This window comes from Vollenhovia emeryi, unplaced genomic scaffold, assembly GCF_000949405.1.
Source record: "Vollenhovia emeryi isolate VEMERY1.0 unplaced genomic scaffold, V.emery_V1.0 DF939242.1, whole genome shotgun sequence".
Classification (NCBI taxonomy): Eukaryota; Metazoa; Arthropoda; class Insecta; order Hymenoptera; family Formicidae; genus Vollenhovia; species Vollenhovia emeryi.
Genome location: NW_011967124.1, coordinates 16,824 through 32,015, shown reverse-complemented (window position 1 = coordinate 32,015; position 15,192 = coordinate 16,824). Strand labels below are relative to the sequence as shown.

At 35.9% G+C, this 15,192-nt stretch overlaps 2 protein-coding genes across 7 annotated transcripts; one reads left to right on the top strand and one right to left on the bottom strand.

The window, feature by feature from the left end:
• Nucleotides 1-1,044: 1,044 nt before the first annotated feature.
• On the bottom strand, nt 1,045-15,129 carry LOC105560063. Of its 3 annotated transcripts, XR_001008794.1 has the most exons (4): nt 15,053-15,129; nt 4,102-5,712; nt 3,017-3,666; nt 1,045-1,654 (listed from the first exon to the last, which is right to left on the bottom strand). XR_001008794.1 is itself a non-coding variant. In XM_012008819.1 (2 exons), exons 1-2 carry the CDS (start codon nt 3,112-3,114, stop codon nt 1,319-1,321), a joined length of 405 nt encoding a protein of 134 aa, XP_011864209.1. In that variant the 5' UTR covers nt 3,115-3,727; the 3' UTR covers nt 1,045-1,318. The 3 variants fall into 3 exon arrangements, 1 of the variants encoding a protein (XP_011864209.1); XR_001008793.1 differs by lacking the exon at nt 15,053-15,129 and having other exon boundaries at nt 4,102-6,889; XM_012008819.1 differs by lacking the exons at nt 4,102-5,712; nt 15,053-15,129 and having other exon boundaries at nt 1,045-1,625; nt 3,017-3,727.
• LOC105560065 lies at nt 9,313-14,704 on the top strand. Of its 4 annotated transcripts, XM_012008823.1 has the most exons (11): nt 9,313-10,931; nt 11,015-11,129; nt 11,398-11,517; nt 11,629-11,746; nt 12,648-12,912; nt 13,393-13,503; nt 13,569-13,659; nt 13,804-13,949; nt 14,104-14,236; nt 14,437-14,541; nt 14,625-14,704. In XM_012008823.1, the coding sequence occupies exons 1-10, from the start codon at nt 10,630-10,632 to the stop codon at nt 14,482-14,484; spliced, it is 1,449 nt and encodes a 482-aa protein (XP_011864213.1). In that variant the 5' UTR covers nt 9,313-10,629; the 3' UTR covers nt 14,485-14,541; nt 14,625-14,704. The 4 variants fall into 4 exon arrangements, with proteins under 4 accessions (XP_011864213.1, XP_011864212.1, XP_011864211.1 ...); XM_012008822.1 differs by lacking the exons at nt 14,437-14,541; nt 14,625-14,704 and having other exon boundaries at nt 11,647-11,746; nt 14,104-14,369; XM_012008821.1 differs by lacking the exons at nt 14,437-14,541; nt 14,625-14,704 and having other exon boundaries at nt 14,104-14,369.
• Nucleotides 15,130-15,192: the final 63 nt, after the last annotated feature.

Genomic DNA, 15,192 nt, shown 5'->3' with positions numbered 1-15,192 from the left:
AGTTGCCTCACAATTTGTGAAACTTCAAAACAATTAATAATTCTGAAATCGCATGCATTACAAGTGAAGAAAATTCCTCGTTCTGCAGAAAACTCGGTTGCTTGTCTCGCGTCGGATTTAGACTAAGGAGCAACTAACAAGGCGCAACTTAAGCAAGTCATTGTACTTATAACCCGATCGCCTATTAAAGATACTTCGGTAATTAACGTAATTATCTTGACGATCCTCTTCCTCTCCCAACGTTCCATTCGACCGAACCAGACGATGGGACCACTCGAAACATCTCTTCGTTCTTCTCCTCCTCGCGAATTCGCCTCCATTGTTGAGCGCGTATTTTATTTCCCAACAATTTCTGGAGCGGCTCATTAATTACTGTCGAAATTATAGTCGCGCGATCTCCAATTAACCATCGCTATCGCCTGTAACGTATTATTATATCGGAAGGTTTTTAAACAGATGCAAAACCTGGAAACGATTAATACTGATATTCGTGTAAAATATCCCAGCATACATAAAAGAATACCTACGTTGATTTCTTTAACGATATGATTTATTAATTGGAAAGTAGTTGCTTATAACTTTTTGTATATTCTACACTTTAGATAAAATTCCTGAATCTGCTAGATATTTGTCTTTTGGATTGTTAATACAGATTTGTACGACACGAGTGCATTAGCTTTTGTTTCTCCTTCCCGCGCACCGCAACGCAAATCGCTTCATTTTCGGTTTTTTCTTTACATGCATCCGGACATTTCCACAGTTGTTAAGTGTCCATAAAAGGATGAGCGAACCCTTTCGGTTTAACTCAAGTGGATTTCGACACTACATAGATGGTATCTCGTTTTTCATAAAAGCACTCAAGAGCTCAATATGAATCACGCTTTCGATATTGAGCTACATTTAAATCTGAGTAACGTATTACGGTATGAATTTTATTTAAAACAATCAACAACGTTGTTATTCATTTGAAGTTATAAATTAAAAATAACCTTATTTTTCCATTATTTGCTGTCGTAATAAAAGTCAGTAAAAATCTGTTTATAAGATTATCTTTTTATTACGTGTATAGTAGCATTTGTGTACATTTAATTTGTTATTTTAAACACGGCTCTGAATAACAGTCTTTACACACTAGTTAGATTAAAGTAAAACAACTACTGTTTATTAGCTTTCGAAAGGCTTTAATCAACAGGAAATGTAGATATTCTGCAATCGTTTTTGTTGGAAAAAATTACACTTTTTCACTTGAAACGAAGCTGAAAAAAGCTTCACACTTTGCGTCTTAAAAATTGTCTTCTTTATTTTTACTCGCAAAGTATCAAGAGGGATCTTCGTACCCTTTATATCGATCGTAAAATTCTACGACGGTTCTGGAATTACGTGCTTTCTTTCGGGAGTATAAAAATATTTCATATAGTTCGTCAGTATATCGTTCTAATCGTTTCCGGATTCTCGGTACCCAAGTTCCGCACGGTCGTGCTTTTTGCGCAGTTTGAACAGAGCCGGACTGTCGTAAACTTTCGAGAAAGTTGACGATCTCGAGGGAGTCATTGTTTATCCACTTTTCGTGATGCTGTCTTGGGTTGGTGTCGCGTGTCGAGCGGCCCGAATTGATCGATGACGTGCTAGAGTGCATGCCAAAGGTTGTAAAAATCTAAGTGAGAAAGAATAAATTGCTCATCCTTATTGTGATTATATTACTATTATTAGATAATTTGCCACTGGTCACATAATGGTTAAAAGTTTTTAAAATTTTTGTGTGTGCATTTTGATTGGAACCAATTTCAAATATATCATTATTGCTAAGTAAATTTTTATTTATAAACGGAAAGAGAATTATGTTGTATCAACACGATCAGTGTAATTGAAATAAAATGATTGAACCAATATCGGTATTAATAAATGAAAAACATCAGATTGTTGTCTTAATAATCTGGATATTTAGTTTAATGCTTAAAATTAAAATCCATAGCACATACAATGGAGTATATTATTTATGTTTGTGACAACCCGTGACGTTAACGTTTAATTCAAGCAACTTGATTTTGCTTAATTCAACAGCATTCTTTTCCGTGTAAAATCGGAAAGTTTCAATGAGATTAGAATATAATACATTTATACTTGGCAATAAGAATTAGAAGATATTTAATAGTTAAAAGGGTTAATTTATTCAATCCTGGAAAGGGATGATATTTATTATTTAATGTTATATAATAATAATAATAAAATTCGTGGGAAGGATATAAATAGTTACTCAATTCTCTCTTTAACTTAATTAATTAAACATTTCGAAGTCTCTCCGCGTTCAATTAAATTGCTCCTCTTTTCATTAGGATTACCGTTTTACCTAAACCCTCCGGTATTTATCTTTTCAATTTTACGACGTCGATAGTCCGTTGCTTCTGTCTGCCTAGCTTTATACGAGAAAAGAATCGGAGCCACAGGATGTCACTTCGAGCTTGATCGCGGCGACGATATGCGCTGCAATGAAGTGTCTCCGGGTCGATAGATCTAGTCGGTGCATCCGATTTAAACCCCCCTAGCGACGTTAAATGCGTATCGTGCTTGTTTTGCGACAGGACGTCAAGGGTGTTGAGAGCGCAACGCGTTGTCTCGTTCGAGGGTGTGCCAGCAATCGCTCTCTACGATCTCCCCCTCCCCCCCCCCTCTCTCTCTCATACGCTTCGCTTGATTTTACGGCCAGAAACTTCCCCGATTACCAGCTATGCGACGCTTCATCGTTGCAAAGTGCGCTTTATTGCCTACTTGTCTTCCGTACAATTCGAAAATATTTTAAAACAGACGTAAATTCTAATCAATATGCACCGTTCGAATTGCAGCGCGAGGGAGAATTCATTTTCTCGTCGTGTTTCAAGCGAAACCGTGGTATTTTAACGACGCACGCAAGTATTTACAATTGTAAGAAAATATAGGTGTCACAACGATATATTAACACAAATTTTAGGAGCGGAAATTTAAAAAAATTAAAATGTATATTATTGACTACCAATTTTACCTTAGCGACAATCGTGTCTTCCGCAGATATATTTGTTCATAAGGAACAGTTTTTGTGATGAACCGAGAGATATTAACGTTTATGATGTCGTCAGTCATCCCGCAAGTCTATCCTCGTCTCCGCGCCTCAAAATCCCATTAAACCAAGGCTCGTTCTTAATTTGGTTTCTGTCGTGATCCGCTGCACAAAGGAGTTCGACGTAAATTCGATGGCGGTGTAACTTCGGAAGAGGCCGACTCAAAAGGGAGTCAGGCTGAAGGATGCGACTATCGTTTGTCCCTGTCTCTCGCAATATCAACAGCATTTCCCCGGAGCATACGTGCCTCCTGTCGCTGTAATGAATATTGAATTATTATAAAATTATCGATATAGTTCTGCTGCATTTCCCCTTAAGCGTGATGTGTCGACGTATTTGACGATACAGCTGCGACGGGCCGCTGATCCTTAATTGTGCAATAATGCGTTTACATAGGAATAACTTCCGGAAATGTCTTGAGAAGAGGTTGTTTTTTGAAAAGACGTTGTAGATTAAATGAAAGATTCTTTTTTACGAATCAATTTGAAATAGTCTTTAAAAACTTGGGATAGTCTTTGACCAAGTTCGATTATTTTTATTCGACGATATGTTTGTCGTCTGTTGAACCAAATGTCTGAAATTTAAAGATGTTTCTCTAAATTAATCAATAACTAATGAAATAAACGTAGGCAATTATCAAATGATGTCCCGAGTCAAAATTTTGGTACTACAATATTTTGACACTTTTAAGGATAATTTACACCTACTTAGCCGATCTATACGCCTACATAGACGAGTAATAACCTATTTTGATGACGTTATATTTTTCTACTTCTCCCTTGAATCTTTAATTGTAAAAATTTACTTTAGCTCCTGCTTAAAAGGACCTACTTTAATGATAAATTGGCAAAAGTAGAAATTTTCGACACCGCCAGTTTTTAAGTAGGAGTAAATTTTGTACTTGCAGTTCGACCTCTTTTACTGTTTTAGGTCCTACTATACATATAATAGAATTAAAGGTTCAACGTAGAGCCAAAATTTCAACTCGGGGTTAAACACTTAAATTTACCTAGATTAAATATTTCATCCAATAAAACATAGAGTTTACGAACTGTTATTTCGAAATATGATATATGTATCCCAGTTATAATTTACGGAGATGTGAACGCCGCGGTATTCGCGATATTACAAGTCGCGCTAAGTGGCACTTTCGCATCGCCCTGAAAGCAAGTATAAGGTGGCGTAAAAGGATGAGCAGGCAGATCGAATGTAAGTCGATCGATCAACCGTCTCTCCCGCGACGTTCTCTGGTTTGTGTATGGAACCGGCGAGTTCCGGTGGCATCGCGGTGGGTGGTGCGCCGAGGAAATCGTGGATAACGGGGTTGGTTTCCGCGGCGGATGGGAAAAGAGAGAGAAAAGGGAGAAAAGGGAGGCAACCCGGGCGAAAGAAACCCTTCTCCTTCTCCCTCGGAGAAGATCGTCGCGGATGGGACCGATCGTAAATTATTCCACGCGTTTAGAGGGTTAAGCGAGTCGCGCTCCTTTCAGTTGTTCTCATTCCTCCGCCACTCTGCCTTGCGCAACGCGCGATTTTCCACCCCTCGACGACGACGAAATGCGAACGGAAAGGAGTAGAAATCTATGGTACCATTAGCATGGTTCTCTCTCTCTCTCTCTTGCTTTCCTTCTCTGCTTTTCCCGTTGCTCCGCGTCGTCCCACATCTGCCATAATTTCGAGGCGTCGCCGCCTCTTTTCGCGCCCACTTTATTAAAATAGTAAATCGGTCGCAAGTGATTGCAATATTGTCCCATCCTTTTCGCTCGAAACGCTCCGAAACCTTTCACGTATCGAAAATAGGGAGGAAATGCACGCTTCCTTTTAGAATTGAGTGGAAGAGTGAGTTCCTTTAGACAAGTAAAAACTAAAAAAAAAAGGGTGATATTAGTCGGTTTGATATAAACTCATACACGGTATTGGTATAACAATCGATAAGATTCAGTTGACGCTAATTTTTACATGTTACCGACACGAAAACGTACTTCGGTGTCATCGAGTATCCTTATGAAAGCTAGATATGAGAACGAAAGCGAGTCTGTCTTTTTGCAATATGTCATAAGAATTACACTAGTCAACAAACTTTTTTTAACAACATAAACAAATGTAATTTACAACATGATTGAATAAATGAAATATTGAAAGCTAAAGGATTGCTACGAATAACATGGATATACTGTTCGTGTGGGAAGCATGATGTAAAACAATCGATGAAATTTTGGTAGCCTAATCAAATTCAGCGTTTAAATATTCCGTATATTTTGGAACACTCAGGTATTTCAAAGAGAATGGCCAACTAGAGGATATTAGGATTAGGGATATACTAACCGGTACTGCGCGCGAGATAATTTCCGTGTCGTCGCGCCTCCTCGTTTTCATTGTGAATGCGAGAACGTGCGCCGATCTTATCAGCGCGTCAGAAGCCGCAGCGTATGCATCTGTTCTCCCCTCGTCGCTAGATGCACACGAAATTTCATTGTCCCCGCGGCCACGCGTGTTTATTACGATGCGCCACTCGTCCCAGATGTGTCTAAATGCACATCGCCGTCGCCGTCGCCGCCACGACGTTGCATCACGCATACCTTATGACGAGCCTGATCGTAAGCGATCCGCGTGGTGCACCCTGAAAAGAGGAAAAAAGGAGTAAAATTCCTGCGGGATGTCTTCGCCCGTGTGCAAACTCCGACTCCCTTGACTGAGCGACGAAGACTAGACGGTCTCTCGTCATTTCTCTTTTTTACACGAAGCTATGTCGAATAGTTTTCGCTTGAATTGAATGAGAAGGCACTTCTCCCGTGGAACTCAATATCTTAGATAAAATATTTCAGAAGCTTGGCGAAGGGATACAAAAATGATCCGCATGACAGATGATTTTACATATATCTCGATAAATAATGTTTAATAGATTTTAGGTCAGGTAAAAGAAGAGTAGGTGTAAGTGCAAAGTGTGTATGGCAGATTTAACATCTAGCCAGGAAGAATATCGATAAAATCACTGAAAGGAATACAGAGTGCACGAAGCAAGAATAAAATGTATATGTATTTTATACATATGCGTTAATCGTCACACAATTTCTCACTTTCTGAAATTATACATTTTGATACCTGATTTCTCCATAAAATTTTGCACTTGAAACTTAAATTTTCTCTAATAATTCTTACAATATTAGAAAAAGATATCGAGTTGACTGAGAAAAGATTCGCTTTCGTCTCATGCGGATCTTCTCTTTACAAGAATAGGTATCTCGATGGCATTGAGATACGTTTTGATGGAATTTATAAACTTCCGGGACGCGAAGAGAATATTTTTCTCGATCCGTTGGCTATATCGAGCGAGAACCGCGAGGAAAAATAGGGATATCAGGAGGCGCCGTAATGTTTTCCTTTCTCCAGCCCAGGCATATCCGATGGAATATCGACAGATTCACGCGCGAATCCGCGAGACGAGCGAGCTGCTGAATACATCGAATGCAAAAGAACAGCTTGCATTCGAAAGGGGAAGGAGAATGAGAAGAGAATATCGGGCTGTGCGATTTCGGATCGAGAGATTAAGATTGGATTTTGCAAGAAAATTCGACATTTCACGCTATCTCGCACGCGAGTTGATATCTCTAGTGTAGTGGAAATATCGCGAATCAAAATCGAAAAGAAATATAAGAGAAAGATAGATGTATTTTGATTTTAGATTGCCAATTTCAATCCCGAATATACGTGTTTCATACAGAACACAAATAAATTTTATTATTAAAAAGAAACTTGATGGCTAGTCCTCGCGAAGTAAAGTTTATACCCTTTGAAGCATACATTTTTCTATTGAACCATTTTTTGTGAAACTTTGTATACAAGGGTTTTTGGGGTTGCTGATTACAAATCCGTTATCAGATTTTCATAATTCAAAATGGCGGATTCAAGATGGCGGAATTCAAAACTTAACAGAATAACATCATTTAACTGTAATTCAACTATGCTAAGAAACATTATTTAGATATTATTAAGACCCATGGAATCTAAATTCCAGTTAAAATTTATTATAGAATATAAAAAAGAGCGCGCGCGAAATGGCAGATGTAAAATTGAAATTTGATCATTTCTTAGAATTTACTCATTTTTGGCACTACCCAGAGTTAACGACGCGGACGTGATGAGTCCCTAAATACCGTAATCAAACGAAAATGCTGAAAAACTTGAAAACTTAAAAAATTTACATACTTTGTATCCTCCATTTTGGGTCGGCCATTTTTAATTTTGAAAATCTGATATCAGATTCGTAATGAGCGGAAACCCCTTTGTATAAAGTTTTCAAGAAATAATCTTAAAAAACTTGGACAATAATAAATTTTTCCGAAAAAGTTACCCAACCTAAATGCGTTAACTAGAAATTAAATGGGCAAAAAGTAAAGATGTTGAGGTGGTAACGTGGGTTACCACCATGCTTCAAAGAGTTAAGAAACGATTTTTTTTGACATTAGGAATTATTGTTAGGATTTATTTAAATTGACGACACTTCGTCAGATCACCTTCGATCCTGTGACGGCTCATACTGCCTTAATTATATTCTTTATATATTGTATTATTTTATTACTGAGCCTTCTTTTCTTTATTTATAATTGTTAGGATTGTTTTCGAAAATTTATTCGATGTAATTAAGTGCCGTGAAGTTTGGTAAATTTTTTTTTCACGTAAAAGTTACTGTGGGATTAAGTGGATTTTTCTGTGTATTCAATTGATTTTACCAAACATTCCTGACGTTATAAAACACAAGAAGGAAGAGAAAAGATCCTTGCCAAAAACGGATCTCATTTCTCTTCGTGCAGTGGAAAGTGCAGCCAGCATATCGTGTTACAATGAAACGAAGCACTCGGGTAGTAAATCGAAGTAGACTTATTTTGAAAGTTTGTATCGTCGACTTGATAAAGAAACTTGCTAAGTCAATATAATTAACTTTATAATTCGGTTAGTTTCCTCGGCGAGCTGACAATAGATAAATATTTAAAATAAACTTGTAACGTTGTTTTCCTCGTTCGTAAAAGCACCACTAGTTTGTTTTATCTTCTCTCTCTGTATATACGACATGAAAATATTTTGTTTACGATGACATAAAGTTTACCGCCTAGTCGTGAATACAAAGTGAAACTTACAAGCGAAACCGACGTTAATCTTTCGCGAGACGGAAAATCTTTTGCAGGTAGATACACGCAGAAATATACACTGCGTGTAAAATACTGGTATAAAATATATTATATTTACTAGAGAGATGAAAAACAAGTTTTCATTTCAAGAGCATTAAATTTTCATTTTTTTAGTACTTCTTTTTTATAAAGGTAAAAAAATATTAAACCTCTCTTAATTGTGTGTCCTCGTGTATGTTTGTGTACGTTTATACACACAGTACTGAATTAGCGTATCTTTCTCGAAAGTAGAGGAAGCTATGCAAACAAATTTCCAAAAGAAACTGCGCGGAAGAGGAATAAACTCGCGAAATTCCGAAACTCACCTCGCGTTTGTCACGTTTCCTCATAATTTCAATATTTCGTTAAAATCTGGGATAGGTTCCAAATTTTATCGCGCGCTGTCGCACATCCAGCCTATTCCTGGCTTTAGATTATGGTTGATCCGAATCCAAAGGTTCGCGAGGCGAAGCGAGGCGTCGATGGAAATCATACGTTTCAAAGAGCCGAATTGATCGAATGTAAAGAAGCACGAGTGCGAATAATGCCGAACGAGTGTCGGAAAACATTAAAAGGAGGGGAAAGAAAAGGGAAACGCGGTGGTGGCGGATACCCGGCCGATTTCAGAACGGGCCCAGCCAGACGCATATAAATTGGCTGCGCGGCGTGAATCCCTTTACATTTTAATCGCGGCTGACGACAACGCCGACGGCCGTGTTGCCATGCTCTTTCTCGTTTCCTCTTCCTCCCTGCGCCAATTCTCTCCCCTTTCGCTAATCTCTTTCCGCCTTTCCATCTTTTCCCGACACGCCAACGCGTACCACCCACTCGCGGCTGCAAACTCGGACGCTAGTGCTTGAAACGGATCTATCTTTAGAATCGAAAATAAAAGAAAAGATGTCCTTTTATTTGCGTGTGTTGTTAATTATCGCTTCAATTTAAATAACAAATCTGACAGATTGACAGAAAAAGATAGAAAAATCTTCAGAAAAATCGAGCTCAAAGAAGCAGATTTTATCTTTACCGTCTCTCTCTCTCTCACTCTCCCTCCCTTTTACTTCTCTTCTTCCTCCCCCCTCTCTTATTCTTCAATTCTGCTGCATCGATTTTTATCATTTTCGTGACCATGCGGACCCTAGTGCACATTCCTACATCTTAATTCGTGACAAAACAAAGTTTTTTCCTAAGCGTGACACTTTCACTTCCTTTCTAATTTCGCTACATCGTCTGCCCTCATCAACGTGAAACTGCTCCTCCGCCATCTCGCTACATATTTTTTTATCTCTTTTCACGACTGTGCGGCTTTTTCCTCGGCACGGTACTTTCATTCTCTCTTCGACCCTGCTCCACCTTTTTCTGTCTCTTCTCACGATTACGAGGTTTTTTCTTCCGGAAACTTGCTGCTGCTTCTATCTCTTTGCGATTGCCATGTGTTTTTTCCTCTCCCAACGTGACGCTTTCGCTTTTTTTTTCTGTATCGGAGACGCGTTTGTCTCTCTCGAAGGTGCATTTCGCGATTCGTGGCTACGGAAGTATCCGCACAATTGAAAGTGAAGGAAGAAAGGAGAAATGTGAACGTCCTCGCACATACGCGCGGTACTCAAAGGTTTTTCTATTTGCGAGACCCGTGTCTGACCTGCGAAAGGCAAGAGCACGAGTCCAAGTATCACGCGTGTCGCAATCCATAAGAGCATTTCACGGAAGTGATGAATTGAGCAAACGCGTGGCTTTCATCAGAGCGAACTGATAAAAGACACTGTTAACACAAACATGCAAGTACTCGCTGTTTCATGAGTGTATCTGGCAAAATCGCATTCCCTATGATTTTTAAATATTAATCCATTAGCAGCGCGGAAAAGAGCAATAGCGATTTGCAAATTAGAGCATCTTAAAAATGAGCCGGCTAAGACAAAACGATTACTCACTGAACGAAATCTTCAAGTATTGCCTGATAAAAGTGAGAAATTACAGTCGTGAAAGCACAAAGACTTGTCCTAAGCACTAAGACTTTTCTAATTATTTATAGTCGCCGTTAAATATATTTTGAATTAGCGTTCGCTTTTATATGCGAGAAAAACATTATTTGTGAAAAAAATTGATTCATCGAAAGAATAAATTTTGTAGCGTATAATAGATAAACGTGTCACCTAATAAAATAAGTGCTTTGTAATGCACGATCCAAAGATGTTTTCAAAATTTACCGTAGGTTTAAATGTCAAATAGGAAATTTTGACATTTACTGATATTTTGTACTTTACCGACTGTAATTTCACAGCGGATATATCGGCACAAGAATACTAATCGATTGGCACTTTTATCAAACGTACACACCGTACCAGTGCATACATTAAAATGCAACATGTACAATCGCGATGTTGAAAGAGACTGAAATTGCGCTTGCGCGAATTTCAGACAAAAAGTCATCTTACAAGTGTTTTTCTGTGGGAAATGGACATCTGTTAAATTTCTCTCGGCATCAAATCGATCGATCGTTTAATCGTCCACTCTTTTTCGCCGAGCAAAAACATGAAACTCTGTGTTTCGATTCTCACGGTAGTATTTTCTTTACATTACCTTGCCTCATGTCCGTTAGATTAAGCAATTTTATGTTAGAAGTTATATATCGGAGAAATAGAAGTTTTAAAATACTCCAACGATTCTTTGTAAAAAGAGGGTACGCTATTCTTCACTTATCCACAGTCAAACGCGATAAGTTTTTCGCAGAGTAATGGTTTGTATAGTGACCCAGTATTTCAGCTTGAATCGAACACTTTTCCTTTTGCTCGGTTTATGGCCTTATCAGCGTACAAAATTAGTTGAACTTCAGACAATCTTAGTTCTTGGTTTCCTAATTAGCAGTGTCGTGTATCAGGTAGATCCGTATTTTTAATTGTATTTCTTATTATGATAACTATTAATTTTTTATCATTGCATTTTGTTTGCATTTATGCATTATTTTTGAAAATATAGTTATTTATATGTTTATTAATAATATACATATGTGATACAAGTAAATATGTATATTGTATTATAATAATTAAAACCTCTTTGTTACACTATTATGTATGGCAAAGCCATTGGTTATTTTATATTTATTATTTTACTCAATGTCTTTTTTAAAGAAACTTTATTAATTATAGCTTGCAGCATTAATTTTTGGAGACTTCTCTAGCGAACTTATCTTTAAGGTTTTCTCTTTAGCATTACTTTTTTCCATATATGTGATTAAATACAATTCTTTCCGAATTAACAAATCAGCAGTAAGTTGACCATTAATTTATTAAACTAGATAAATATTATGGATAAATTAGTTTGTACATTTAAATCCTTTACAATAAGTCGAATGTCGAAAAGTATTTCTATTACAATAGCTGATTTTCGTATTGGAGGAACTACAGCATGTCTCTGACGAGCTAAAAGACGAAAAAGAAATCGATATCATGAATAAGTACGGGGACAACGCAAGACGTTTTACGACTATAATTCTATGTAAGAAAATACTGAAATATTGTAATATGTCGTATATACATATATCGTAAAGCGAAATAGATTACAATGAGAATTGTATTATTACATTAGCCTGGTTAACCACATGAGCATTTTATTAGAAAATATTTAGATGGTATATTTGTAACAGACTGCAAAAGTTAATGAAAAGTATATTTATTAAAAAACAAATGGAATGTGAATAGATATATACAATATTTTATATGTATACTTATAATAAAATTATCTTCCGTCACAATGACGTATACGTTCCATTGTAATTATCACATTAAAAGTAAAAAAAACTTAAATAATAAAAATGTACAATCAGTTCTTTAAATAAATGCTCATTAGAAAAGTGGTAAAAGGGCAATAAACTTAATGAAGTGTACGGTAATATACAGGGTGTCAAAATTTGTTTCTGACCACAAAAAAAATGTTGGTAGATTGGATCAAATTGAAAGTCCGGCCTTCCGCTTCTCCGTGCGCTCATTCGCTCAGACATTTTTCTTAAGTACACGATAATTAATAAGAATTTTGCAAAATGGTATATAACTTCTCTTCTCAGTTTGATCCAATCTACCAACATTTTTGGTGTGGTCAGAAACGAATTTGACACCCTGTATATGTTATTCTTCTGAATTTGGCATCTTTGATATGAAAAGCAAGCTAAAGTATATGGCATAATTGAGTGCTAATTAATTGATATTTATAGTTCTAATTGTGAATTTATTGTTCCTGTTATGTATTCTGTCTCACGTGTTTTTCATAATTTGAAGTGCTACCGCAACATTTAATTATGCCGTCTACACTTGTTTTTAACGTTGGGCGTGCTAGATTCAGAGAAATTTATTTTTGCAAAATTGATGATGATTTATATAACTATTTCTTTTAATATTTTTAGCACTTCACGTTTGCAACATGATTGTTATGTTTTCATTACCATTAATATTGTACATTGTTAATGTTCTGTTGGTGAATGAATATGATCCAGCACGCTTGCTGAAGAGGCTTATACCTAAGTACTTCGTCGGCCAGGAAACTTATAGTTATCTAATTTTCTTACATTTGGGTGGAACAGCTTGTTTAGGAGGAACGGCGCTCGTAGCAACAGGAATGATGATGCTAGTCTGTCTTAAATATGTATGTGGAATGATCAGAATCGCCAGGTGAAGATACATGTATATGTAAGAACAAATACAGGGTGTCTGACGCAAGAGTACCCCTATGAAAAACGGTGGTAGATTGGGTCATACTAAAAAGAAAAGTCTTGTACCATTTTACATAATTCGCAATAGTTGTCGAATAATGTATTGAAACGAAGCGAATGAGGGCGTGGAAAGCAGTAGCGGTACACTACTAATTACTGTTTCGATAAAATCAAAATTAATGTTATTCAATTGGCGAAATAATTTATAAATAGTAGAATTATTTTTAATAATTTTTAACAAATTAATTTTTATAACCTTTCTTTACAACAAATAATGAATATAATAAATATACTATATAACATAAAATTGATTCGATTGACATTTTATATTTATCTCCTATAAACATAAAATATCAGTCGAACCAATTTTCTTCGTACAATTATAATAATAAATACAATCCTAGTACGAATATAATCCCACTAATGAAATTCCCTGTAGCTATCGTATCGAGAAGGCAATGATGGTAAATACACGGAAAAATGTTAGCATGAAAAAGATTATGTTTACAGAAATAGTTCATGCTATAGATATTCATCGTAAAGCTAATGCGTTAGTATTTATTTAACAATTATACATATGTATATATATGTAATAACATTCTCATTTTGTTGAAGGTTGACCACGTTTTTCTTATCCCGTTACGAACAATCGTTTTTCATCCTAATATTAATTTCTGTAACTTCTCTAACTCTCAATCTTTATGGAGTTAGTTCATCTGGCATTATTAGATACATTTTTGGATAAGTAGTTTAAATTAAAAAAAAATTGTACATGTATAAAATATTCTTTCTTGTTTTAGTAAAATGATTAATTGTAAAGTAAGATATTAACTCCGAGGTTGTATTTTAGATTTCTGAAGCCCTTTCATTCGGAGACGATATAGAGGAATTGTTGGTGCACTCTATACTTGTACTCACTGTGTTTGTATATTTATTCTTACTAAATTATGCTGGACAAGAATATGTGGATCATAATGCCTACGTATTTTCTGTCGCGTAAGAATCAATACATGTGCTCAAAAATACATATCAGTAAATGCTTTATGAATATAATGAAGATGAAGATTCATAAATCATATCAGCACGTGATAATGATTACTACTATCCATCTTCAATTATCGTTTCATTTCCAATCCGTTATTTTTTATAGGTACAATGTTCGGTGGTATGTAGCACCATTACACATACAAAAGCTGATATTGTTCCTCTTGCAAAGAGGTAGCAAAACTATTAAGCTTAGTATCGGCATGATTTTTGTCCTGTCTCTAGAATTATTTGCCATGGTAAAAAATCAATATATGTCTTGTGTTATATATAACATATACATACGTATGTATGTATTTACATACGCATATACAGAATGTACGAACAGTGCTGAAACTTTTTAATATTTTCGACTTTTTCGTACAACCTGTACGTATGTATATACTTACATATTATGCAGCATAGATACACGACATTAGATGTGTACATTTTATTTTAGCTGGTAAAGGCATCATTATCCTACTTTACTGTTGTGTATTCCATGTAACAGTGATACACAACAGTTTTATCATCTGACAATGTACTGCAGTTTGTGATACCGAATGTGAGTCTAGAAACAAACCTTTTTCACCTTTGTGTGACTGGTACATAATATTATCAAAGACGTAATGTTCTTTCTTTTCTTAGTAAAACGTACTGTCTATAACGTAAGTAGAAAAAAGTATTAGTTGATTTCCATATTAAAATTGATATCTACGCAATCTGAAATATTCTTTACCTTCGAATAATATTAATATTAATTGTAAGGTTTGAACATTTTATTCCTAAGCAAGTACTGCACTGTTAACAGCGCCGATGTTTCTTTGTTACATTAGTTTGTTGCACTGTTTTAGCAAATTTACTTTCAATTCAGTCGCTTCGCGATAATACATTTTTATTTCCTTTTCACTTTAAATTTATTATACAGTGTTATAATATAATAGATGCGGACGTGTAATATGTGTATACATATATTATATTATGTGGACTAAACAAGACATTTGTTTTTCGTATGTGCGAACGGAAAGTTGGTGCATACGTGAAATACCACAAGTATAAAAAGTTGAAAAACCTACATTTTATAATATTTTGTACTTTATTGGCGATAATATAATTGATGTAGTAACAATACATAAAACAGATGAATCGATGTTGCTCCGAAGAACGTCATTGCGCGAATGTGCATGATGAAAAAAAGAACACGGAACTGCCACGA

Coding starts and splice junctions, on each gene's coding strand:
- LOC105560063 (XM_012008819.1), bottom strand. CDS start 3,114: ATGACTGACGACATCATAAACGTTAATATCTCTCGGTTCATCACAAAA. Junction 1,626..3,016: donor AAGACACGATTGTCGCTAAG/GTAAAATTGGTA, acceptor CATGCACTCTAG/CACGTCATCGATCAATTCGG.
- LOC105560065 (XM_012008821.1), top strand. CDS start 10,630: ATGTTGAAAGAGACTGAAATTGCGCTTGCGCGAATTTCAGACAAAAAG. Junction 11,130..11,397: donor TTAGCAGTGTCGTGTATCAG/GTAGATCCGTAT, acceptor TATTAATTATAG/CTTGCAGCATTAATTTTTGG. Junction 12,913..13,392: donor GGAATGATCAGAATCGCCAG/GTGAAGATACAT, acceptor AATTCCCTGTAG/CTATCGTATCGAGAAGGCAA.